General features: G+C 48.4%; 1 protein-coding gene across 1 annotated transcript; it reads left to right on the top strand.

The window, feature by feature from the left end:
- FOXJ2 (forkhead box J2) lies at positions 1-25,499 on the top strand (the record flags this gene model as incomplete). The annotated part of the gene is made up of 11 exons (XM_080705190.1): positions 1-21; positions 6,400-6,747; positions 9,436-9,510; positions 10,611-10,679; positions 10,849-10,989; positions 12,829-13,030; positions 15,974-16,354; positions 19,406-19,507; positions 21,056-21,265; positions 22,500-22,598; positions 25,411-25,499. Exons 2-11 carry the CDS (start codon positions 6,412-6,414, stop codon positions 25,497-25,499), a joined length of 1,704 nt encoding a protein of 567 aa, XP_080561316.1. The 5' UTR covers positions 1-21; positions 6,400-6,411.
- Between the last annotated feature and the right edge of the window lie 188 nt (positions 25,500-25,687).

The raw sequence follows: 25,687 nt of genomic DNA, 5'->3' as shown, positions 1-25,687 counted from the left end.
CTGCCTTTCCCAGTTTCGGGGGTATTTCCTTTCAGTCTTCCAACACCACGGAAGAATGTGGCCTGACTCTGCTCTGCCCAAGTCTAGTGGCACCGGGCCCACCTGGAGGGAGAGAGAGGTCTGGGTAACTAGGTTGGTTGGACTGAGAAACGAAACTACCTCGTATTTGCCTTTCTAATAATAGCCCCGGACATTAGCCTCATGCCTCATTATTTTGGGGAGCGCGGAATGTGTGGCAGCCACGAGTTCATTCAGCTTCGTTCCCTACCCTCCAGGGTTAAAGCTTGGGCGGGGCAGGTGACCTCATCTCTTTTAGGCGAAGGGGGAAACTGAGGCCTCCAGACTCCATCAGGAGCCGGGCGTGGTGGCGCACACCTCGTGATCTTAGCATCTGGGGAGGCTGAGATGGAGGGAGCGCACCTCGGCAGTTCAACGAGGCCCTCAGCAACTTAGACCCAAGTGTAGCCCAGAGATAGAACGTGCCTGGGTTCATTCCCCAGCACCACACACACACACACACACACACACACACACACACACACACGAAGACTTCCTCAGGGAGCAAGGGATAGCCAAGGACAGTGAGTGACCAGGCTGAGAATAGAGCTGAGGAGCGTCAGCCAGGCTTGGGGTTCTGCACACGGGGCTGCCCTTAGGGATGGGGAAGCAGGTTGTAGGAGAGTGCGGCTGGGGGTCCGGAAGGAGCAGCCCAATGAGCTGCTGCTTTCCTCCTCCTCCTCCTCCTCCTCCTCCTCCTCCTTCTTCTTCTTCTTTTTTTTTTTTTTTGGTGGTATTGGGGTTCCTGGAAGCCCTTCTACCTCCGGGCTACACTCCCAGACCTATCTTTACATTTTTATTTTGGAAACAGGGTCTCCTAAGCCAGCACGCGTGGCTGGCTTCGAACCTGTGTGATCCTCCTGTTTCTGCCTCCCAAGCGCCACCACGCCCGGCTCCTCCTCCTCCTCCTCCTCTTCTTCTTCTCCTCCATCTTCTTCTTCTTCTTCTTCTTCTTCTTCTTCTTCTTCTTCTTCTTCTTCTCCTTCTCCTTCTCCTTCTCCTCCTTCTCCCTCCTCCTTCTCCCTCCTCCTTCTTCCTCTTCCCTCTTCCTCCTCCTCCTCCTCCTCCTCCTCCTTTCTTTTTCCTTTTATAGTACTAGGGATTGAACCCAGAGCTATATCCCCACCCAACCTTATTTTATGTATGTATGTATGTATGTATGTATGTATGTATGTATGTATTTATTTTGCAGTACTGGGGATACAACCCAGGGGCATTCTACCTCTGAGCTATACCCTTAGCCCTACTTTTAATTTTTTTGTTTTGAAGCAGGATCTCAGTAGGTTGATGAAAGTCTCACTAAATTATTGAGACTGTCTTCAAAACTGTGATCTTCTTGTCTCAGCCAAGTATTGGGGTTACAGGTGTGCGCCATCTTGCCTGCTTTGGAATAGCTTTTAAAGGCGAGCTTTGTATCTGGAGAACTGGCTGTAAGGGTACTGAAGAAAGGTTAAATTTAACACAGTGGCCTAACCGGGTGCTGGGGGAAGGGTATTGAAGCACACAGAACTAGCAAGGATCAAGACTGCTTTCCTTTCAGGAATTCCTGGATTCCTGGCCATTGGCATATGCCAAAGGGATTTTCTTTCTTTCTTTCTTTCTTTCTTTCTTTCTTTCTTTCTTTCTTTCTTTTTTCAAGGTACTGGGGATGGAACCCCGGGGGCATTCTACTTCTTTTTTTTTTTTTTTTTTTTTGCGGGTCTAGGGATGGAACCCAGGGGCATTCAACCTCCGAGCTACACCCCCTGCCCTATTTTTTATTCTTTATTTTTGAAACCGGGTCTCACTGAGTTGCAGAGGGCCTCACTAAGTAGCTGAGGCTGTCCGAGAACCGCAATCCTCCAGTCTCAGCCTCCCGAATGCTGGGATTACAAGCGTGTGTTACCACACCCGGCTTGCCAAAGGGATTTTCTAAACCCGTTAAACATCTGAAATTCACATTCCTGGTTCTGTTCAGTGTTGAGAGAGTTTCCAATGAAATTTCAGCCTAAAGTCTGTGTGTGTGTGTGTGTGTGTGTGTGTGTGTGTGTGTGTGTGTGTGCATGTGTGTACGTGTGTGTGTGTCTGTGTATGTTATATACTAGGGATTGAACTCAGGAGCATTCTACCTCTGAGCTACACCCCCAGCACTATTTTTATTTTTATTTTGAAACAGGGTCTCACTAGGTTGATGAGAATCTCACTACCTGTTGAGGCTGTCCTCAGATCTGCCATCCTCCCCACCATGCCCAACTTTCTGTGTTCTTAAGATGAGCTTTCTGGCTGGTGGTGGCTCACGCTTGTCATTCCAGTACTTGGGAGGCTGAGATGGGAGGATCACATGTTTGCAACCAGCCTCAGCTACTTAGTGAGTTCTTCCACAACTTAGACCCTGTTTCAGAATAAAGAATAAAAAATAGGGCTGGGGGTGTCGCTTGGAGGTAGAATGTCCCTGGGTTCAATCCCCAGTACCAAAAAAAAAAAAAAAAAGGAGGGGGGGAGGGAGGGAGAGAAGAAGAAGGAGGATGAGGAGGAGGATGAGGAGGAGGAGGAGGAGGAGGAGGGAGGAGAAGGAGGAGGAGGCAGATTTCCTAGGACTTTTCAGCAGGTGATGGTAAGGAATCGGGAGCTGAGTACCGTGGCTACACTTTAGTCCCAGCATTTGGGAGGCTGAGGCAGGAAGATCACTTGAGCTCAGGAGTTCAAAGCCAGCCTGGGCAACATAGCAAGACCCTGTCTCAAAGAAAGAAAATGGGGGCTACGGTAAAACTTCTTTACAGATCTCTTCTTCTGACGGGGACCCAGGAGATCCCTGCTCAATGAGCATCTGATCCACAGAATGCTCTTGTTCAGCCAAGAGACTTGGTTGCAGGGCAGAGCTGTTCCCCGGCGTCGTGTTGTAGCTCAGAGGTTGGCGTGTGTGTGTGTGTGTGTGTGTGTGTGTGTGTGTGTGTTACTAGGAATGGAACCCAGGTCATTCTACTTCTGAGCTACACTCTTAGCCATTTTTGTCTTTTGAAATAGGGTCTTTGCTAACTGTTCAGCCGAGGCTGTCCTTGAACTAGCAGTCTCCCAAGTCCTGGGACTACCGGGGTGTGCCACCACACCCAGTGGCTGGGAGATTTGACTTAGCAAAATGCTAGAAGGTGTGTGGTTTGGGAAATAATTGTCACTGTAATTTTCCAGATTTTATTCATTTATTTATTTTTTTTGCTGTATTGGGGGTGGAACTCAGGGGCCTTCTACCTCCGAGGTACACCCCCAGCTCTACTTTTTATTCTCTATTTTGAAACAGGGTCTCACTAAGTAACACAATACCTCACTAAGTAGCTGAGGCTGGCTGTGAACCTGTGATCCTCCTGTCTCAGCCTCCCAAGTTCTTGTAATACAAGCATGCACCACCACTCCCAGCTATTTTTAAAACATTTTTTATTGGCGCATTGTAATTATACGTCTTAATGAAGTACATATCTCTTAATGGTATACATGATGGTAGAGGCATACACGTATACATCACTAATTTAGCCCTTACCCAATTCCCACCCCATTCCCTTTTTATTCTTTATTTTTATTTTTATTTATTTATTTTTTTTGTGTGGTACTAAGGATGAAACCCAGGGACATTCTACCTCTGAGCTACACCCTCAGCCCTATTTTTTATTCTTTATTTTCGAACAGGGTCTCACTGAGTTGCAGAGGGCCTCACTAAGTAGCTGATGCTGTCTGGGAACCACCATCCTCCTGTCTCAGCCTCTGGAATGCTGGGATTGCAAGCGTGCGCCACGCCCGGCTGCTGAAACCTATCGTGATGTTGTTTTTTTTTTTTTTTTTTTTTTTTTTGCAGTACTGGGAATGAAACCCAAGGGCATTCTACCTTTGAGCTACACCCCCAGCCCTATTTTTTATTTTTTATTTTGAAACAAGGTCTCACTGAGTTGCAGAGGGCCTCACTAAGTAGCTGAGGCTGGCCAAGGACAGCAATCCTCCTGTCTCAGCCTCTGGAATGCTGGGATTACAAGCGTGCGCCACCACGCCCGGCTCTGATGCTCTTCATAAACATGCCCCCCACTCTCACCTCCTGTCTCATAGTTCTCTGGGTGGCAGTTGAGCGTCTTGCTGCCCAGTCCCTGGAGGCATGGAGGTGTTCCCTTCAGCCTGGTGGATGGACTGGGTGTGTCACCGGCTGGTACGTGTGTGTACCGGCAGACTGCATGGGTGGGACCTGGGGGAGAAGGGAGTGAGAGATCACAGACCTCAGGAAAAGGGCCTGCCTTTCAGGGACAGAAGAATTCTTGCCAAAGTAGAAAAGCCGATGAGCATGTTGAGGTCAGGAGAGAGGGGCAGGGGGCCCCTCTGGGATTGGGTTTTGACCCGCGGCTGACGTGTAGATCTGAGTGGACCACGCTCAATAAGCTCGTGCATCTCTGGCTGTGGATTTGGGCATCGCCTACCTGCAGAGAGAGAGAGAGAGAGAGAGAGAGACAGACAGACAGACAGACAGACAGACAGAGACAGGCAGGCATGGGGATTCTGAGCTCTGAGGCTCTGACTCCTCCAGGCCACTGCCCTGGTGGGACGCTCTCTGGAATCTGGCAGCTGGGCAGGCACAAACCTGTTAGACAGCAAGGAAGGGCTTCGGGGGTGGCTGGCATCGGCTCTCAGGGAGTGCCAAATGGCTACCGAGGGGTTGCTGCCAGCCTCTCCGGACCCTGCAACAAGGATGTGGCCCCCTCTCTTCTTCGCCTCTCCCCACCCGAACGTCCCTGCACCTCCATGTCTCCTGCGGGAGGCTCCCAGGCGGGGTGGTTGGCAGCGGGCCGTGCAAACATCAGGCGTGGGCGGGCTGGCAGCCTTAGGAGATTGCACGGAGGTTCAGCAAGCCTGCGTGCCGTGCCGGGCTGGGGAGGAAGGCGGGAGGAGGAGGGCGGGGAAGGGGAGCCAGCTCTTAGCCCCAGAGCGCTATTTTTAGCCCGGGTATCTGATTGTCACCGGTGCGCACACAGCTGGGTGTCTCCCAGCGACTGAGAGGTGGGAGGTCCTTCTGCGACTCTTCCTGGTAGCTTTAAGGGTGTGAGGGCGGCAGTGTCCTCAGGACTGCTGGCCCCGTGTGTGACTTGACTCTGTGCTCTCGGTGGGTAATGTATGCTGCCCAGTGCATTGTGCTCCGGCTCTGGGCTTCGCTGTTTGTGGAGAGTCGGTCTTGTATCTGTTCTTTGCAGCTGTCATTTATAATTTATGCCTGGGATATGTGCCTGATACGCCTCATAAGCACACGGCTGTGGGATTAAAAGACGGAATGCTGGTCATGTATCTTTTAAAGTGTTGGTGTGAGTACTTGGGAGGCTGAGACAGGAGGATCGCAGGTTTGATCTTGTGAGCCTTCAGGCTTAGCAAGACCTTGTTTCAGGGAGGAAAAAAAAACAGAAGGAGGAATGTTGGGAGACAGGGGAGTGTGTGTGTGTGTGTGTGTGTGTGTGTGTGTGTGTGTATGCTCATGTACGTTCGGCGTGTACGCTGGTTTATGGGGATTGCATCCCAGGGCATTCTACCTCAGAGCCACACCCCCCCACACCTTGTTTTATTCTTTTATTTTGAAACAGGGTCTCAGTAAGTGGCATAAGGCCTCACTAAGTTGCCGAGGTGGGCCTTGAACCCGGGATTCCTCTTGACTCAGTCTCCCAGGTACTGGGATTACAAACGTGTGCCACGATGGCTGGCCCCTGCAAAGTTTTTATTTTTTTCATTTATTTTTTATTTATTTATTTATTCATTTTTTCGGGTCTGGGGATGAAACCCAGAGGCATTCGACCTTCGAGCTACACCCCCTGCCCAATTTTTTATTCTTTATTTTGAAACAGGGTCTCACTGAGTTGTGGAGGGCCTCACTTAGTAGGCTGAGGCTGTCCGCGAACCGCGATCCTCTGGTCTCAGCCTCCCAAATGCTGGGATTACAAGCGTGCGCCACCACGCCGGGCTCCCTGCAGGGTTTTAAAATAGACCTTGGAACTGTATATAAAGAGAAATGAAGGAATAGGTCAATTCGGTGTGAGGTTTGGCCTCTGGTCCAGCCTTAAAGGAAAGTCTTCGTGGAGATGCTCTGTATGAAGATGTAGGATAAACAGCACTCCATCCTCTGGTCCATGATCAATGATTTACTGGGTTTTCTGGGAACAGCAGCTGAGGACCATCCCAGGAGAGAGGTCTTCTATGGGAATTATGGTGTGAAGAAGCAACTTTCCTGAAACATTAGAAACATAGTATTATATATATATTACAGCTTGGAATATAGTATTTCTTGCCTCCAGTAACCAGCAGTGACACTCATCTCTTTCTTACCCCCCCTTTGCCTTCTTCTCTGCAGAGCCCAGGAATATCATGGCGTCTGACCTGGAGAGTAGTCTCACCTCCATAGACTGGCTCCCCCAGCTCACCTTCCGAGCAGCGACCATCGAGAAGCTGGGGAGCACCGCCCAGGCTGGGCCTCCGGGGGCCAGCCGCAAGTGTTCCCCGGGCTCCCCCACAGATCCCAACGCCACGCTGAGCAAAGACGAGGCCGGAGTCCATCAGGACGGCAAGCCCCGGTACAGCTACGCCACCCTCATAACCTACGCCATCAACTCCTCTCCGGCCAAGAAGATGACACTCAGTGAGATCTACCGCTGGATCTGCGACAACTTCCCCTACTACAAGAACGCGGGCATCGGCTGGAAGGTAGAGCCTTTTCTCTGCTGTTGTTTCCCTTCCTTCCTTCCTTCCTTCTTTTCTTTCTTTCTTTCTTTTTTTTTTTTGTGGTACTGGGGTTCCTGGAAGTCCTTCTACCTCCGGGCTACACTCCCAGACCTATTTTTTTATGTGTGTGTGTGTGTGTGTGTGTGTGTGTGTGTGTGTGTTTATTTATTTATTTATTTATTTATTTATTTATTTTGGAAACAGGGTCTTTTAAGCCAGCGAGGCTGGCTCCGAACCAGCGTGATCCTCCTGTCTCTGACTCCCAAGCGCGGGGATTACAAGCGTGCGCCACCACGCCCGGCCCCTTCCTTTCTTTTTTGCAGTACTGGGGATGGAACCCAAGGGCATTCTACCTCCGAGCTACACCCCCAGCCTTCTTTCTTTCTTTCTTTCTTTCTGGCCTGGGGATGGAACCCAGAGGCATTCGACCTCCAAGCTACACCCCCTGCCCAATTTTTTTATTCTTTATCTTGAAACAGGGTCTCACTGAGTTGCGGAGGGCTTCACTAAGTAGCTGAGGCTGTCCGCGAACCGCGATCCTCCTGTCTCACCCTCCCAAGTGCTGGGATTACAAGCTGCGCCAACACGCCCGGCTTGTTGTTTCCTTTCCGTTCTGTTCAGTTTACTCTGCCTTCTCTCGGAGACATATAAACTTAATCTTTTATTAAACTTTTATTTTTTTCCAAGTTGGACTTATCAGGCAGCCAGGTGTTGGTGGCACGCATCTGGAATTCCCAGTACTTGGGAGGCTGAGACAGGAGGATGGCAGGTTCAAGGCCAGCGTTAGCACCTTAACAAATCCCTGTTACAAAATAAAAAAGAGAGCAGGGCTGAAAGTATTAAATCTCATTAATTTAATGTCTACTTTTCTTTTTGGTACTGGGTATTGAACCCAGGAGTATTCTACCTCCGATCTACACCCCTAGCTCCCTAGTACCATACACAGATACACAAATTAAGATATATCAGGAAGACAGGCATGATGGCACACACCTGTAATCCCAGTATTTGGAAGGCTGAGACAGGAGGATTGCAGGTTCACAGCCAACCTCAGCTACTTAGTGAGGCCCTCTGCAACTCAGTGAGACCCTGTTTCAAAATAAAGAACGTAAAATAGGGCTGAGGTTGTAGTTTGGAGGTAGAATGCCTCAAGGTTTCATCCCTAGTACCTCATACACACACGCACACACACACACACACACACACACACACTAAGGATGGGAGTATAGCTCATAGCTTAGAGGTAGAATACCTCTAGGATTCAATCCCTATAATCCCAGAACTCGGGAGGCTGAAACAAGAGGATCAAAAGTTTGAGGCCAGCCTCAGCAACATAGTGCTGAGTTTCCTCAGCAATTTAGGGAGATCCCTAGCCGGGTGTGGTGGCACACGCTTGTAATCCCCACGCTTGGGAGGCTGAGACAGGAGGATCGCACAGGTTCAAAGCCAGCCTCAGCTACTTAGGGAGACCCCATTTCAAGATAAAAAATAAGATAGGCCAGGGGGCGGGATTGTTGCTCAGAGGTAGAAACACCCCTTGGTCCAACTTCCAGTACCAAAAAAAAAAAAAAAAATCAGAAAGTCTGGGTGTCGTGGCACATGCCTGTAATCCTGTCACTTGAGAGGCTGAGACAGGAGAATGAGACCAGCAAACACCTGCAGCAACTTAGTGACACCCTTTAAATAAATAAATAATAATAAAAGAAAACTACCAGGGAAACTCCGGTGATGCCAAGCCAATAAGCATAGTTTGGGAGATCTCAGGATGCCGTGGCTCATCACACCCTCTTCTGTCTCCCCAAAAAAGACACTCATTCACCTCGCAAATATTTACTCCACTGTGCTACGTTCAAATGACCGTGCCAGGGTCAGACATCACCTGCCCGGAGATGGGACACCCAGCAGTCATCATCTTTTGAAAACAGTCTTCCAAGAAGGAAAAAAAAATACTGTAATTAGGTCCTTTACCATCATCGACCCACCAAACAGGTAATGAGAGGTTAAGTTGTTTGGCTAGAGATGAAGGAAAGGGGGTTCCTTGTCTAAGCGAAGAAGGCAGGCTGGCGCTCCAGTCGTTTGGAGGAGCAGCGTATTTGCCAACTGTGTGTCGTTTTCTCACCCTGTAAATCACTAGTTCACATATTTTTTTGGTGATACTGGGGATTGAACCAAAGGGCCTTTTACCTCTGAGCTATAATTCCAGCCCTATTTTATTTTATTTTATTTTGGTACTGGGGATTGGACCCACAGGCATTCTACCTCCAAGCTACACTGTTGCCCAATTTTATATCTTTTTTGGGGGGGGGTTTGCGGAAGGAATCCAGGGGCATTCGACCTCTGAGCTACACCCCCTGCCCTATTTTTATTCTTTATTTTGAAACAGGGTCTCACTGAGTTGTGGAGGGCCTCACTAAGTAGCTGAAGCTGTCCTTAAACCCTGATCCTCCTGTCTCAGTCTCCCAAATGCTGGGCTCACACGCGTGTGCCACCACGCCTGGCCTTTATTCTTGCTTTCTGATACCCATTCCCTCCATCATCATGCAGCCAGCCGTTAACCCTGATACTTGAACTTTCTTGTGCATTATGCTCTGTGGCGTCCCTCTGTGCCCTCTCGGAAATCGTTCTGCTTTGCACAATGCTCGCTTCTAACTTGCTTCTCCTCTTCCCCAGAATTCCATTCGGCACAACCTTTCTCTCAACAAATGTTTCCGGAAGGTGCCCAGACCTCGGGATGACCCCGGCAAGGTGAGATCCTGCGGGAGGATTTGTGGGGAGGAGTCGGAAGGAGAGGGAAGCCGCCGACAGCCCCGAGTCCTGTGGCAGTTTTAATTATCCAGAAGAGGAAATCATGCTAATTAGAGAAGCATCTTTATTTTTCCTCAAAGGAAGAGCTTGGTTGTCAAGCGTGTGGGGCCCCCACTAGCATGGGTGACTAAGGAGGGTTGTGAAGTCTTTTTTTTTTTTTTTTAATTGGACTCTTTATGGTAAAGTTGACTTTGAGGATCACCTTTCTTTTGTGCTCCACTCTTTCTTCTTCACGTAAAAGACAGATGCATAGAACACATTCCACACGAAGATCTCTAGGTTTCACCCTGGTAAAGGAGCAGGGCCGGGGTCCCCCCTTGGCACATGTGGACGTTAAGGTCTTAACGGTGTTAAGGTCTTAACAGTGTCTTTGTCAGCCCTGTGAACTAAATGCCATTATCCTTCCCCTTCAGAATAACTGAGGCCGAGCCACATTTAATAAATGTTTTAAAGTACTTCAGATGAAACACATATTAAAAAAAAAAAGGCTAAAGAGAGCCGGGCGTGGTGGCGCACGCTTGTAATCCCAGCATTTGGGAGGCTGAGACAGGAGGATCGTGGTTTGAGGACAACCTCAGCTACTACTTAGTGGAGCCCTCTGCTATTCAGTGAGACCCTGTTTTAAAATAAAGAATAAAAAGTACTGCTGGGGATGTAGCTCAGAGGCAGAATACCCCTGGGCTCCATTTCCAGTACTGAAAAAAAAAAAGTAAGAAGAATAACATAGGCCTCTGGGGCACAGGACTAGTTCTGGCACATTCCGTGATCTTGGGGACAGTGTCACTCCTTAGTGACACCCAGGACCCTCAGTGTCCTGCGTGATTGTCGGCACCATTTTTTTTCTGTGGCTCTGGGGTTGGAAGCCACGGCCTTGTGCAAGCTAGGTGCGGCCTCTACCACCGAGCGGCACCCCAGGCCTGGCCTTGCCTCTTCATGTAACTATTGTATTAACCTGGCTATTGGGAATACCTTTATTTCCAAAAGTGGAAACGTCTACAGGTAATGATTTTGTTCTCGGCGGGATCGGGTTCTTCTTCCAGGGCTCCTACTGGACAATTGACACCTGCCCCGACATTTCCCGAAAGAGAAGACACCCTCCCGATGACGACGTAAGTTCGCTCCTCCTGGGGGGTGGGCTGGGGGCTGCTTCTGAGCCAGCCGTTCCTTCTCCCTCTCCTCACCCCCCACCATGGACATTTGTTCAGCAGGAGGGAGCCACGGGTCTTGGGCGGACTTTCCGCTTGTGCTTACAGGTTTCTCTTCCCTCACGACCCTCAGCTATCCCAAGAGGCTCCGGATCAGGAGGCCAGTAAGAGCCCCAGGGGGGGCGCCCCAGGGCCCGGAGAGGCCTCGCCACCTCCAGAAGGGAGGACCCAGCTGTCACTCCAGAGCCCCGCAGCCATAGCCAGCTACAGCCAGGTAGGGGCCAGGTGGTAGGGGGCACGGGGATGGTGGTGGGTGGCTTAGGTATTTCTGCTCAGAGTCTTGTATTGAGCCGGGAAAAGCAGTGCATGCCTGTAATCTGAGTTCTTGGGAGGCTGAGACTGGAGGATTGCAGGCTTGAGGACAGCCTCAGCAAGTATTAAGACTCTCATCAACCTAATGAGACTCTTTTTCCAAATAAGAAATAAAATCAGAGCCGGGTGTGGTGGCGCACACTTGTAATTTCACCATTTGGGAGACTGAGACAGGAGGATCTCAATTTGAAAATAGCCTTGGCTATGTAGTGAGGCCCTCTGCAACTCAATGAGGCCCTGTTTAAAAATAAAGAATAAAAAATAGGGCTGGGAGTGTAGCTCAGAGGTCTAATGCCCCTGGGTTCCATCCCTACTACTGCAAAAAAAAAAAAAAGAAAGAAAAAAAGAAAAGAAATAGAATCAGGCTGGGGGCGTAGCTCAGAGGTAGAATTAATCCCCAGTATCCCCCCACCCCACATACACACAAAAAGAAGAAATAGAGAAGAGAAGGCCGGGCGTGGTGGCGCACGCTTGTCATCCCCGCGCTTGGGAGGCAGAGACAGGAGGATCGCGCAGGTTCGAAGCCAGCCACGCGTGCTGGCTTAGGAGACCCTGTTTCCAAAATAAAAATGTAAAAATAGGTCTGGGAGTGTAGCCCGGGGGTAGAAGGGCTTCCAGGAACCCCAGTACCACCAAAAAAAAAAAAAAAAAAAAAAAAAAAAAAAAATAGAGAAGAGAAGAAAAGATGGGAGAAAAAGACTAGATTCAAAAGAACCAATGAAGGTGGGTGTGGTGGCGCACGCTTGTAATCCCCGCGCTTGGGAGGCTGAGACAGAAGGATTGCACAGGTTCGAAGCCAGCCTCAGCTACTTAGTGAGGCTCTCAGCAACTTAGTGAGACCCTGTTTCCAAATAAAATATAAAATAGGTCTGGGAGTGTAGCCCGGAGGTAGGAAGCCCCTGGGTTCCACCCCCAGTACCACCAAAAACAAAAAAACAAAAAAACCCAATGAGCTGTGTGTGGTGGCACACACCCCTGTAATCCCAGTACCTGGGAGGCTGAGTCATGAGGATTGAAGGTTTGAAGCCAATCTCTGCAGTTTAGCAAGACCCTGTTTCCAAATTAAAAAAAAAAAAAAAAAAAAAAAAAGCTGGGCGTGGTGACACATGCTTGTAATCCCAGCATTTGAGAGGCTGAGACAGGAGGATCATGGTTCGTGGACAGCCTCAGTTACTTAGTGAGGGCCCTTTGCAATTCAAAAATGAAGAATAAAGAATAGGGCTGGGGGTGTAGCTCAGAGGTAGAATGCCCCTTGGTTCCATCCCCAGTACCGCAAAAATAAAATAAAATAAAATAGGGCTGGGAGTGTAGCTCAGAGGTAGAAGCTCCTTGAGTTCCATCTCCAGTACCACATAAATCAAAACACACCAAAGAACCAGCGAGAAAAGAAAGAGTAATGAATGATACATCACTGGCCGGGTGTGGTGGCGCACGCTTGTAAACCAAGCATTTGGGAGGCTGAGTCCAGAGGATCGCGGTTCGAGGACAGCCTCAGGTACTTAGTGAGGCCCTTTGCAACTCAGTGAGACTCGGTTTCAAAATAAAGAATAAAAAATAGGGCAGTGGGTGTAGCTCGGAGGTCAAATGCCCCTGGGTTCCATCCCCACACCCGCAAAAAAAAAAAAAAAAAAAAAAAGATCACTGGATATTTGGGGGAGGACCAGAGAGACGCAGGTGACCGCAGGAGAGCTGTGCTGGCCCCTCTGGGACTCGGGTCAGCGTTTCTCACCTGTCTTTGCAGGGCACGGGGTCTGTGGATGGCGGAGCTGGGGCAGCTGGGGCTCCAGGCCGAGAGAACGCCGAGGCTCCCCCTTCCCTCTATAACACCAACCACGACTTCAAATTCTCCTACTCAGAGATCAACTTTCAGGACCTCAGCTGGTCCTTCCGCAACCTCTACAAATCCATGCTGGAGAAGTCGTCCTCCTCCTCCTCGCAGCACGGTGAGTCTAGAGTCGGGACCAGCGCGTGGACAGACTTACTTTTGTGTGAGGGGTGGTACTAAGGGTTGAACCCAGGGTGTTCTACCCCTGAGCACCCCAGCTTGCTTGCCTGCCTTTCTTCCTGCCTTCCTTCCTTCCTTCCTTCCTTCCTTCCTTCCTTCCTTCTTCTTTTTTTTGTGGTACTGGGGGGTGGAACCCAGTAGGTTTCTACTACTGGGCTATACTTCCATACCTATATTTATTTATTTATTTATTTATTTATTTATTTATTTATTTATTTATTGATACTGGAAGTGGAACCCAGGGGCTTTCTACCTTCAGGCTATACTCCTGTCCATGAACCGTAATTTGCCTGTCTTAGCCTCTCAAATGCCGGGATTACAAGTGTGCACCGCCACGCCTGGCTCTTTTATTCTTTGTTTTGAGATAGGGGCTCACTAAGTTGCAGAAGGCCTCACTAAGTAACTATAGCTGCAAATCTGAGATCCTCCTGTCTCAGCCTCCCAAGTACTAGGATTATAAGCATGTGCCACCACACCCGGCCCTTACTTCTCCTCCTCCTCCTCCTCCTCCTCCTCCTCCTCTTCCTCCTCCTCCTCCTCCTCCTCCTCCTCCTCCTCCTCCTCCTCCTCCTCCTCCTCCTCCTCCTCCTCCTCCTCCTCCTCCTTCTTCTTCTTCTTCTTCTTCTTCTTCTTCTTCTTCTTCTTCTTCTTCTTTTTGCGGGTCTGGGGATGGAACCCAGAGGCATTTGACCTCCGAGCTACATCCCCTGCTCAGTTTTTTTTGTGTGTGTGTGTGCTACTGGGGGTGGAACCCAGAGGCTTTCTACCTCCGGGCTATACTCCCAGACGTATTTTTGGAAACAGGGTCTCACTAAGTTACTGAGAGCCTCACTAAGTAGCTGAGGCTGGCTTTGAACCTGCTTGATCCTCCTGTCTCAGCCTCCCAAGTGTGGGGATTACAAGTGTGCGCCACCACGCCCAGCTCCCTGCCCAGTTTTTTATTCTTTGTTTTGAAACAGGGTCTCACTGAGTTGCAGAGGGCCTCACTAAGTAGCTGAGGCTGTCCGCGAAAGTGATCCTCTGGTCTCAGACTCCCAAATGCTGGAATTACAAGCTTGCGCCACCACGCCCAGCTTCTTATTATTTTTTTTTAATTTTTTATTTTTGGTGATACTCGGGATGGAACTTGGAGCATTTTAACTCCAAGCTATACTCTAGACCTATTTTTATTCTTTTATTTGGAAACAGGATCTCACTAAGTTGTAGATGGGTTTACTCAGTAGCTGAGGCTGGTTGAGAACCTGCGATCCTTCCCTCTTGGCCTCCCAAGTACTGGGATTACAAGCATGTGCCACCATGCCCGGCTATTAGCTTGAGAAAAAGAGCCGGGAGACTGCTGTCTAGAGGCAGGAGTAGTCTTTCCTTTCTCCTCCGTCCTTTGCAGTACTGGGGATTGAACGGAGGATGTGGTTCCTGCAGGCTAGCCTCTGCTCTGAGCTACACCCCACCCCAGGGTGGTGATTTTATGGCACTATCAGGTTATTTACTTATTTATTTTTTGGTGGTACTGGGGGTGGAACCCAGAGGCTTTCTACCTCCGGGCTATACTCCCAGACCTATATTATATTTTATTTGGAAACAGGGTCTCAGTGAGTTGCTGAGAGCTTCACTAAGTAGCTGAGGCTGGCTTCGAACCTGTGCGATCCTCCTGTCTCAGCCTCCCAAAGCGCCGGGATTACAAGCGTGCGCCACCATACCTGGCTTCTAGCAGGTTATTTAGAGAATGACCAGTAGAGGGCAGCAGTAGTTACTTTTATTATGATAAATTATAACCAGATGCTGAAGCACAGTGAATAGAATAATAAACCTTCATATTTCTATCATTCAAACAGTTACCAATTTTTATGTGTGTGTGTGAGATACCAGGGATAGAACCTAGGGGCATTCTACCTCTGAGCTCCACTCCCAGCCCAATTTTTTATTCTTTATTTTGAAATGATTTCACTAGGTTACGGAGGCCTCACTAAGTAGCTGAAGCTGGCTTCTAACCTCTGCGATCCTCTTGTCTCAGCTTCCCAAGCGCAGGGATTATAGTCATGCACCACCACGCCCGGCTAAACCACTAATATTTAATTAATTAATTAATTTATTTATTTATTTTATTTAAAGCAGGTTTTCATTTGCTGAAACTGATCTCAAATCTGCAATCCTCTGGTCTCAGCCTCCCAAGTATTAACCAGCGTTACAGATGTGTGCCAACATACCTGGCTGTCTGATTCTTTTTTTTTTTTTTGTAGTACTGAGGATTGAACTCAGAGGCATTCTACTTCCGAGGTCCACTCCCAGCCTTATTTTATTTTTTATTTGGAAACAGGGTCTCACCAAGTTGCTGAGATCCTTACTGAGGCTGGCCTTGAACCTGCAACCCTCCTGTCTCAGCCTCTCAATTACTGGGATTACAAGCGTGGGCCATCATACCTGTCTGATTTATTTTGAAACTGTGATTCCAGGCCCATACCAAAATCCCTGAGATGCAATATAAAAAGTTAGTGCAAGCCAGGTGTGGTGGTCCACGCTTATAATCCCAGCATTTGGGAGGCTGAGACAGGAGGATCGCGGTTCACGGACAGACTCAGCTACTTAGGCCCTTTGCAATTCAGTGAGACCTTGTTTCAAAATAAAAAATTAAAAAATAGGGCTAGAAGCGTAATTCGGAGGTAGAGAGCCCCTGGGTTCTATCCCCAGGACCACATACACAAAACAAACAAACAAACAAACAAACAAACAAATAAATAAATAAATAAAATAAAAATTAGGGCTGGGAGTGTATCTTGGAGGTAGAATGCCTCTGGGTTCCATCTTCAGTGCCGCCAAAAAAAAAATCTAATTTAGCGCAAACTACATTTTCGACGTCACATGCCTGCTTCTCCTTTGCCCACAGGATTTTCCTCTCTCCTGGGGGACATGCCACCCACTAACAACTACTACATGTACCAGCAGCAGCCTCCACCTCAGCAGCAGCAGGCGCCACCGCCCCAGTCCTCGCAGCAGCCGCAGCCGCCGCCCGCGCAGGCCCAGGGCTCGTCGACTGTAGGGGGCGCCCCTGCATTGCACACCCCGAGCCCTGATGGCTGTAATGCACCGGCCGGGAAGCCGGCTGGGGCTGAAGGCTATGGGCCGCAGTCTGTTATGGCCATGCATCCACCCCCACTGCAGCACGGAGGCTACCACCCTCATCTGCACCATCCGCACGCCCACCAGGCCCAGCAGCCGCCCCCGCCGCAGGCGCAGGGCCAGGCGCCTATCAACAGCACAGGTTTTGGTGAGTAGGAGGCTGCCGAGGGGCACAGAGCCCCTGGTTCCAGTCGGAGATGCAGGTGTTTAGAAAGTTTAAGAGTGGTGTCACAGCCAGGTGTGATCCCAGCGCTTGGGAGGCTGAGACAGGAGGATCACGCAGGATTGAAGCCAGCCTCAGCTACTTAGGGAGGCTCTCAGCAGCTTAATGAAACCCTCTTTCCAAATAAAATGCAAAATAGGTCTAGGAGTGTAGCCCCGAGATAGAAAGCCCTTGGATTCCATCCCCAGTACCATCTCTGTGCAAAGAGTGGTGTCACATGCTTGTAATCCCAGTGCTTGAGAGGCTGAGACAGGAGGCTCGAAAGTTTGTGGCCATCCTCAGCTATGTAGTGAGGCCCTCTGCAACTTAGTAAGACCCTGTTTCAAAAATAAAGAATAAACCTGTCCTGGTAGCGCACTCTTGTAATACCAGTATTCAGGAGGCTGAGACCGGAGGATTGCCATTCAGGGACAAACTCAGCTACTACTTAGGCCCTTTGCAACTCTGTGAGATCCTGTTTCAAAATAATGAAATAATAATCTTTTAACTAAATATTGTTGAAACATAATAATTACATGGAAAAGAATAAAGTTGGACCCTTACCTAATCCCATATACAAATATTAACTCAAAATAGATAAAAGACCTAAATATAAATCTTAAGACTATAAACTTTTAGGAGAAAATCTGGGTCATAAAACCTCACAACACTGAAATTGGCAGTGATTTCTTGGATATGATTTCAATGGCACAGGCAACAGAAGAGTCTACAAACTCCCTAAAAAATAAAAAAGATATTGTATATCCAAAGACAATGTAAACAGAGTTAAAAGTTACTAATAGAATGGGATAAAATATTTCCAAATGCTATATCTGAAGGTATATTAATATTCCAACTAGAAATCCTAAAAATTAACAACAATAAAGGCAAACAATACCCTTTAGAGATAGGTAAAAGACTAACATAAATAATGAATCTCCACAGATAACCAATCTTAGTTGTCTGTTGGATGGAAAATCTTGTTTCTCAAGTTCTGGAGTGTGTTACCTATTTCTTCTTTGTAGTTAATCTCTTTGAGTATTTTCTCTAGCACTGGTTTTGAAGACATAAATTCCTTCAGTTTCTGTTTGTCATGGAAGCTTCTTATTTCTCCATCTAATTTGATAGAAAGTTTTGCTGGGTAGGAAATTTTTGGCTGGAAGTTGTTTTCTTTCAGAGTTTGGAATATGTTACTCCAAGCCCTTCTGGCGCTCATGACTTGGTTTGGGAAGTCTGGAGTGATTCTAATTGGTTTGCCTCTGAATGTCACTTGGCCCTTTGCTTTTGTTGCCTTTAAAATTCTCTGCTTGGCTTCCACATTGGTCATTGTGACAATTATGTGGCGTGGGGATCCTCTTCTCCGATCCTGTCTAAATGGAGTTCTATAAGTTTCCTGGACCTGTGTATCAACCTCTTGCTCTACGTTTGGAAAATTTTCTGCTATTACTTCCTTGAAGAGATTGTTGATCCCTTTGGTTTCACTTTCTTTTCCCTCCTCTATTCCAATTATTCTTAGGTTAGCTCTCTTAAAATGGGCCCATATTTCTTCAATGTCAGATTCCTACTGTTAGATTATTTTTTCTAAATTAGAAACTATGCATTCATTTTTGGAATGATCATCTTCTAAGAGCGAGATTCTGTTCTCCATGTGGTCTAATCGGTTGTTTGTGCTTTGAATTGAGGCCTTTACTTCATTAATTGCATCTTTTATCTCTTTTTTGGCTCTCTCTGAGTTCTTTTCGAAGCACCTCTATTATTTGTACAGTTATTTTCCTGATTTGATCTTCTAGAAATCTCTGAATTTCTGTTTTATCGGGTTCTGATGTTGTGGGGTTGTGGGCATTCATTGCTCCAGTATTATTCCTCTTTCCCATGATTTCGGAAGTTTGTGCCTTCTCTGGTTCTTCCCTTGGGTCACTATGACTTCACTTAAGGTGTTCTGGATCTCGAGTCAGTAGTATCTCAGACCCCACTACTCCTTTACTGGGTTGTATCACAGAGTCTCCGACCTGGAGAGTCGATAGAGGCTGCTTTAGACTGTGGGGGGTGCCAGGTTGCACGTTCTCCTATGGTGTGATATCTCTGCCACTGCCCCTCCCCCACTGGGTCAAGTCCCAGGGAGAACAGTCCCCCCCCACTGGGTCAAGTCCCAGGGAGAACAGTACTGGGATTTCTCTTCTGTGGCCCGCAATTTGACTCACTGTTCTTGAGTACGCAGATGTAGCTGTACTGGATTCGGTGAATTCTCTGCTGCTGCTGCCGGTGGCAATATGGCGCCGCTGCTACGCCCTCGGCCGTGAGGCTGGCGTATTTCATCTTGGTTTTGATTTCCACTCTGAATCCCTGCAGCGTGTGCTGAGCTCAGCCACTGGGAGCTTTAGATTTTACCTGCGGCGAGAAATCCCGCCTGGCTGTACCGCAGCAGCTCACCTCGGCTTGCTGTAGCTGTCCGGTGAAGTCGCAGCTGCCGCGGGCAGTATGGCGCTGCTGCCGCGGCCTCGGGCGTGAGGCCGGTGTATCTCCTCCTTGGCTCTGAGCTCTGTTCTCAGACCGCTTTCTCTCTGGAGCCTGGTGATTTTTTTGTTTCTCTGGTGATGGTGTTTTCTGGCTATGAAAGGCGCTGATTTTGTGGTAATGGAGATTGGTTGTTAGCGGGGCTCTTAAGCCCCGCTTTTCTCGGTCGCCATCTTCCCGGAAGTCCCTCCACAGAGCTCTTCTTATTCAGGATTCGGGGACTGAGGATTCCATCATTTGCCCTCCATGTTTATGGATGAATTAGGTTGACCTTGCATATCCTCCTGCTTAGGAGCTGGGCTGCACCTAGAGCATGAACAACTCTGTGGGTCCCGAGGCTCCTGCAGGGCAGAGAGCCCCAAACTGTCTTGGTGACACGAGGGAGGGCCTGGGTCGGTGCTAGGACCGCGTGTGGCCGTCATCAGTCGATGACGGGCGTAATGCACATCACTCTCCTCTCCCTCTCCACGTTCCTCCTGGCAGCCTTTCCTCCTGACTGGTGCTCCAATATCGACTCCTTAAAGGAAAGCTTCAAGATGGTGAATCGGCTCAACTGGTCCAGTATTGAGCAGTCGCAGTTCTCAGGTCAGTGCATGGAGGACGAGGTCCGAAGGGAAGCGTATGGGAAAGCCCCAGCGGAACCGCAAGCGGGTGGGTCACGGAAGTTGGAAGATTGCTTCATTATTTCCCTTCTGTATTACACAAGACAAATTGATACTGTCTTCAAATTAAGTTTGCCTTAACTCAAAATATGGCAAAGGCTTGCTCTAGTCTTTTTTTATTTTTTGCGGGTCTGGGGATGGAACCCAGGGGCATTCGACCTCCGAGCTACACCCCCTGCCCTATTTTTTATTCTTTATTTTGAAAATGGGTCTCACTGAGTTGCGGAGGGCCTCACTAAGTAGCTGAGGCTGTCCGTGAACCGCGATCCTCCTGTCTCAGTCTCCTGAGTTCTGGGATTACAAACCTGTGCCACCATGCCCGGCTTTCTAGTCTTGACTCTGGGAATTCAGAAATCCCTAGCCACTGTTTGTACTCTTGTCTCCACTTCTTGACCTTGTGACCATAGATGGCTCACTGGGTCTTTTTATGGGTCTGTTTTATTCTTTAAAATGGAGAGCCGGGCGTGGTGGTGCACGCTTATATTCCCAGTACTTGGGAGGCTGAGACAGGAGGATCGCAGATTCGCAGTCAGCCTTAAATACTTAATGAGGTCCTCTTCAACTTAGTAAGACCCTGTTTCAAAATAAAGAATAAAAAAATAGGACTGGGGTATAGCTCAGAGGTACAATGCCCCAGATTCCATCTCCAGTACCGCAACAAAAATAAAAATAAAAAAGAAAGGAAGGAAGGAAAGAAAAAGGAAAGCAAGCAAGCAAGCAAGCAAGCAAGCAAGCAGAAAGCAGAGCTTGGTGGCATGTGCCTATAATCCCAGGACTTGGGAGGCTGACACAGGAGGATTACAGGTTTGTAGCCAGCCTCGGCTACTTAGTGAGGTTCTCTGCAACTTAGTAAGATCCCGTTTCAAAATAAAGTATAAAAAATAGGGCTGGGAATGTATCTTGGAGGTAGAAAGCCCCTGGAATTATTCCCCAGCAAAACACACACACACACACACACACACACACACACACACACACACAGAATAAAATAGGGCTGGGATGTAGCTCAGACGTAGAACACCCTGGGTTCAATCCCTTGTGTAAGTAAACCAATAGATAGGCCTAGGAGTATAGCTTGAAGGTAGAATACACCCTGTGTTCAATCTCCAGTGCCACAGAGGTAAAATAAAATAAGTGTGGTGTGGTAGCATACGCTCGTCATCCCAGTACTTGGGAGGCTGAGACAGGAGGATCACCGGGTTTGTGTCCAGCCTCCGCTAGTTAGTGAGGCCCTCGGCAACTTAATGAGACCCTGTTTCAAAAAATATAGGGTTGTGGGTATAACTCAGAGGGAGAATGCCCTGGGTTCAATCTCTAGTGCTGCAATAAACTAATAAGTAATTTAATAACTAAGTAAAGATGTAAATTACTGTTAGTGCATGCTGACAGGGTATCTCCTGGAGGTGTGGGGGGAGCTGGGGCTTGGAGTCCGGGGCCTCCCAGTCTGCACAACTCCCTTTCCTCTTTGTAGAGCTGATGGAGAGTCTACGACAGGCCGAGCAGAAGAACTGGACCCTCGACCAGCACCACATTGCCAATTTGTGCGACTCCCTCAACCACTTCCTAATGCAGACGGGCCACTTGCCCCCCCCGGGGGGCTCCCACCGGCCGCCAGCCCCTGCCCGCATCTCTGACGCCTGTGCCCTCACCAGTGGCAAACAGGAGCCAGCCATGAACCAAGGTACAGAACTACGCAAGCCCAGAGGAGGTGGAGACGGGTGAACAGGAGCCGGGGTGGGCGGTGACTGGCCAAAGAGAGACGAGGGAGTCACCCCGTGGATAGTGACCCGTCCTGAGCGGTGAGACCAGGGCGCCACACTGACCACCTATTGAATGAGTAAAGCGCTAAAAGATACAGAAGGGAGAGCTGGGCTTGGTGGCACACACTTGTGATCCCAGTATATGGGAGGCAGAGACAGGAGGATCGCGGTTCATGGCCAGCCTCGGCTGCTACTTAGTGAGGCCCTTTGCAACTCAGTGAGACCTTGTTTATAAAGAAAAAAAAAAAAAAAAAAAAAGTAGAGCCGGGTGTGCACGCTTGTAATCCTAGCGTTTGGGAGGCCAGAGATAGGAGGATCGCCTTTTGTGGACAGCCTCAGCTTCTTAGTGAGGCCCTTTGCAACTCAGTGAGACCCTGTTTCACAATAAAGAATAAAAAATAGGGCTGAGGTGTAGCTCGGAGGTAGAATACTCTTGGGTGCCATCCCCGGTACAAGAAAGAAAGAAAGAAAGAAAGAAAGAAAGAGGAAGGGAGGAGGAGGAGGGAGGGAGGGAGGGAGGGAGGAAGAAATAGGGTTGGGGATGTAGCTTAGAGGCAGAAAGCCCCTGGATTCCATCCCCAGTTCTGAAAAAGAAAAAGAAAAAAATAGAGCTGGCATGGTGGCGCACGCTTGCAATCCCAGCATTTGGGAGGCTGAGACAGGAGGATGGCAGTTCCTAGACAGTCTCAGCTACTTAGTGAGGGAGGTCCTCTGCAACTCAGTGAGACCCTGTTTCAAAATAAAGAATAAAATATGGGGCTGGGGAAGAGTGTGGAGGTAGGATGCCCCGGGGTTCCATCCCCAGCACCACACACGCGTACACACAGAAAAGGGAAGACAGTTGCTGTATTAAGTCCCCTTCCAGGCCGTAGCTCAGTGACCCTTAGCTGGACCTTGTCAGGTGGATCGAACCAGCCAGAGGAGAGGGAGCTGACGGTCTTGTTTCTGTACTTGTCAGTCTTCTTGGCCATATCACAGTCCTACTGTCCGTCCCTTTTCTCCCTAAGCGGTGAGCACGGATAGACAGCTTTGGTCCGGAGCCTTCCTGGCGCAGAGCTCAGGAGCGAGGCAGGGGCTGCCTGCTTCTCCTGGCTGCTTCTCCTCCTGCATTGACTCCGTGGTTTCCCACTCACTAACCCTTGTCTCCTCTGGCAGTGAACTCCTATGGACACCCACAAGGCCCCCACCTCTACCCTGGCCCCTCACCCATGTACCCAATCCCCGCCCAGGACTCAGCAGGATACAACCGCCCAGGTAAGAGGCAGGAGGCGGCTTCACTTTCCTGAATGAAGTGTGACTTGGGGCCCAGAGTCCTCCACTCCCATGGTCCTTTAGCTGTCCTCTCCCTCTGCACCTTTGCACCTGCTCAAAGGGGTGAGCCCTCCGGATCCTCAAGGCCGGAGAGAAGGGACGGGCTACTGGCTGGGAGGTGTAAAGCAGGAGGACTAAAGGGGCAGATTTCATTATTTATTTATTTATTGAGTGATGCTAAATATAATATATGAATATAATATAAATATTGGGCATGGTGGCACATGCTTGTAATCCCAGTACTTGGTAAGCTGAGAAAGGAGTTTTGTGGCCAGCCTCTACTACTTAGTGAGGCCCTCTGCAACTTAGTGAGACCCTGTTTCAAACTAAAGGATAAAATAATGGGCCTGGGGTATAGATTGGAGGTAGAATGCCTCTGAATTTCATCCCCAGTACTGCAATATAAATTAAAAAATAAATAAATAGAATATATAAACATATTGTATAAATAGAATCCTAAAGCACTCTTCGACTGAGATATACCCTTTGCCCCAGTTTTACTGTTTTTTTTTTTTCCATTCTACTTCCAAATAATATCTCCAGACTTTTTTTTTTCAGCACTGGGGAAGGAACCCAGGGGCATTCTACCTCCTAGCTAACCCCCTCCCAGCCCCATTTTTTATTCTTTATTTTGAAACAGGGTCTCACTGAGTTGCAAAGGGCCTCGCTAAGTAGCTGAGGCTGGCTGCGAACCCATATCCTCATGTCTCAGCCTCCCAAATGCTGGGATTACAAGCGTGTGCCACCACGTCCAGCTATTCTTTATTTTGAAACATGGTCTCATTAAGTTTGGAGGACCTCACTAAGTAGCTGAGGCTGGCCGAGGACCTGTGATCCTCCTGTCTCAGCTTCCCAAGTACTGGGATGACAAGTGTGCACCATCTCACCTGGCTAAGATTATTTCAAAATAAAAATGGCTAAAGGTTATTTGCCCCTGGACTCAATACCCACTCCCCCAAATGAAAGAAAAATGAAAACTAAGCTTGTCACGACAATAATGGAAGTATAAATATAAACAAATACAGATATGTGGGATACTTATGTCTAGCTTTGGAATCTAGATAGAGATATACTTACTTAGGCAAGTAAAATAAAATGTGTATACAGAGCCGAACGTGGTGGCCCACGCTTGTAATCCAAGTACTTGGGAGGCTGAGACAGGAAGAGTACAGGTTCAAAGCCAGCCTCAGCTACTTAGTAAGGCCCTTTGCAACTCAGTGAGACCCTCTTTCCAAAGAATATATATAAATCTAAGATATATAAAATATCTTATATTTTGTAAGATATAAAATCCCCAGTACCACAAAAAAGATTATACTTATAAGCTGGGCATGGTGGCGCACGCTTGTAATCCCAGCATTCGGTACTGGGGATAGAACCTAGGGGCATTCTACCTCTGAGCTATACCCCTAGCCCTATTTTATTCTTTTTTTTTTTTTTTTTTTTTGGTGGTACTGGGGGTAGAACCCAGAGGCTGGAACCCAGAACTCTGGGCTATACTCCCAGACCTTTTTTATATTTTATTTGGAAACAGGGTCTCACTAAGTTGCTGAAAGCCTCACTAAGTAGCTGAAGCTGGCTTCGAACCCGTGCGATCCTCCTGTCTCAGCCTCCCAAGAGTGGGGATTACAAGCATGTGCCACCACGCCCAGCTTATTCTTTATTTTGAAACAGGTTCTCACTGAGTTGTGGAGGGTCTCACTAAATAACTGAGGCTGGCTAAGAACCGCGATCCTCCAGTCTCAGTCTCCCAAATGCTGGTATTACAAGTGTGTGCCACTATGCCTGACTTTTCTATTTTATTTTTGTGTTTGTTGAGGCTGTCCTTGAGCCCATGATCATACTAGGATTAGAGGTGAGAGATACCACGCCAGCTTAATACTCCTCTTTTTTTTTTTTTAAATATGATACTGGAGATGGAACCCAGGGGCTTTATACCTCCAGGCTACAAACCCAGACCTATTTTTTATATTTTATTGGAAACAGGCTCTAAGTTTCTGAGAGCCTCACTAAGTAGCTGAGGCTGGCTTCAAGCTTGTGATCCTCCTGTCTAAGCCTCCCAAGTACTGGTATTACAAGCATGCACCACCAAGCCTGCTATTTCTCAATCCTTTTCTAAGTCAGGCCTATAACACCAGTACTTGGGAGGCCAAGACAAGAGAATAGTGGTTCGAGGACAGCCTCAGCTACTTAGTAAGGCTCTCTGCAACTTAGTGAGACTTTGTTTCAAAATAAACAAACAATAGGGCTGGGGGTATAGCTCAGAGGTAGAATACTCCTGGGTTCCACCCCTAGTACTGCAAATAAATAAATAAACAAAGGACTGGGGTTGTAGCTCAGAGATAGAATGCCCTTGGTTTTAGCTAGAGGTTGTGGTGCACACTTGTAATCCCAGTACTTGGGAGGCTGAGACAGGAGGATCGTGGGTTCGAAGCCAGCCTCAGCTACTTAGTGATAGTAAGTTTCTCAGCAATTTAGTGAGACCCTGTTTCTAAATAAAATATAAAGTAGGTCTGGGAGTACAGCCTGGAGGTAGAAAGCCCTTGGGTTCTACCCCTAGTACCACACACACACACACACACACACACACACACACACAGAATGGCCTTGATTTCCATCTTTGGTACCAATGTCTTAGGAGGGGTGGGCCAAATCACACACATGCGTCACTGTCATTTTCTTTGGGGGTGGAACAATCGCTAGAATCATGGAACAGCTTCTCATCCAGCCTCCTTTTACTCTGTCTTCCTGACAGCACACCACATGGTCCCTCGGCCTCCGGTCCCACCTCCCGGGGCCAATGAAGAGATCCCCGATGACTTCGACTGGGACTTGATCACTTAAGGCACCATAGAGGTGGACACCAGCCCAGGGCCTGGAGGTGCAGCCTGGCCGCAGGGAAGAGCACCCAGCCCATCTCCTGCCTGTACATAGATGTATCTTCTCCTCTTGGTCTTTCTCTGCCAGAGAAGCCACCACAAGATGCTGCCGAAGATAATCCCCCTCGTCCTTCCTCATTCTTCTCTCTTCCT

The sequence above is a fragment of the Muscardinus avellanarius genome (assembly GCF_963383645.1).
Source record: "Muscardinus avellanarius genome assembly, chromosome: 11".
Taxonomy (NCBI): domain Eukaryota; kingdom Metazoa; phylum Chordata; class Mammalia; order Rodentia; family Gliridae; genus Muscardinus; species Muscardinus avellanarius.
The sequence above is the reverse complement of the archived record's forward strand: the minus strand, read 5'-3'. Positions and strand labels throughout refer to the sequence as shown.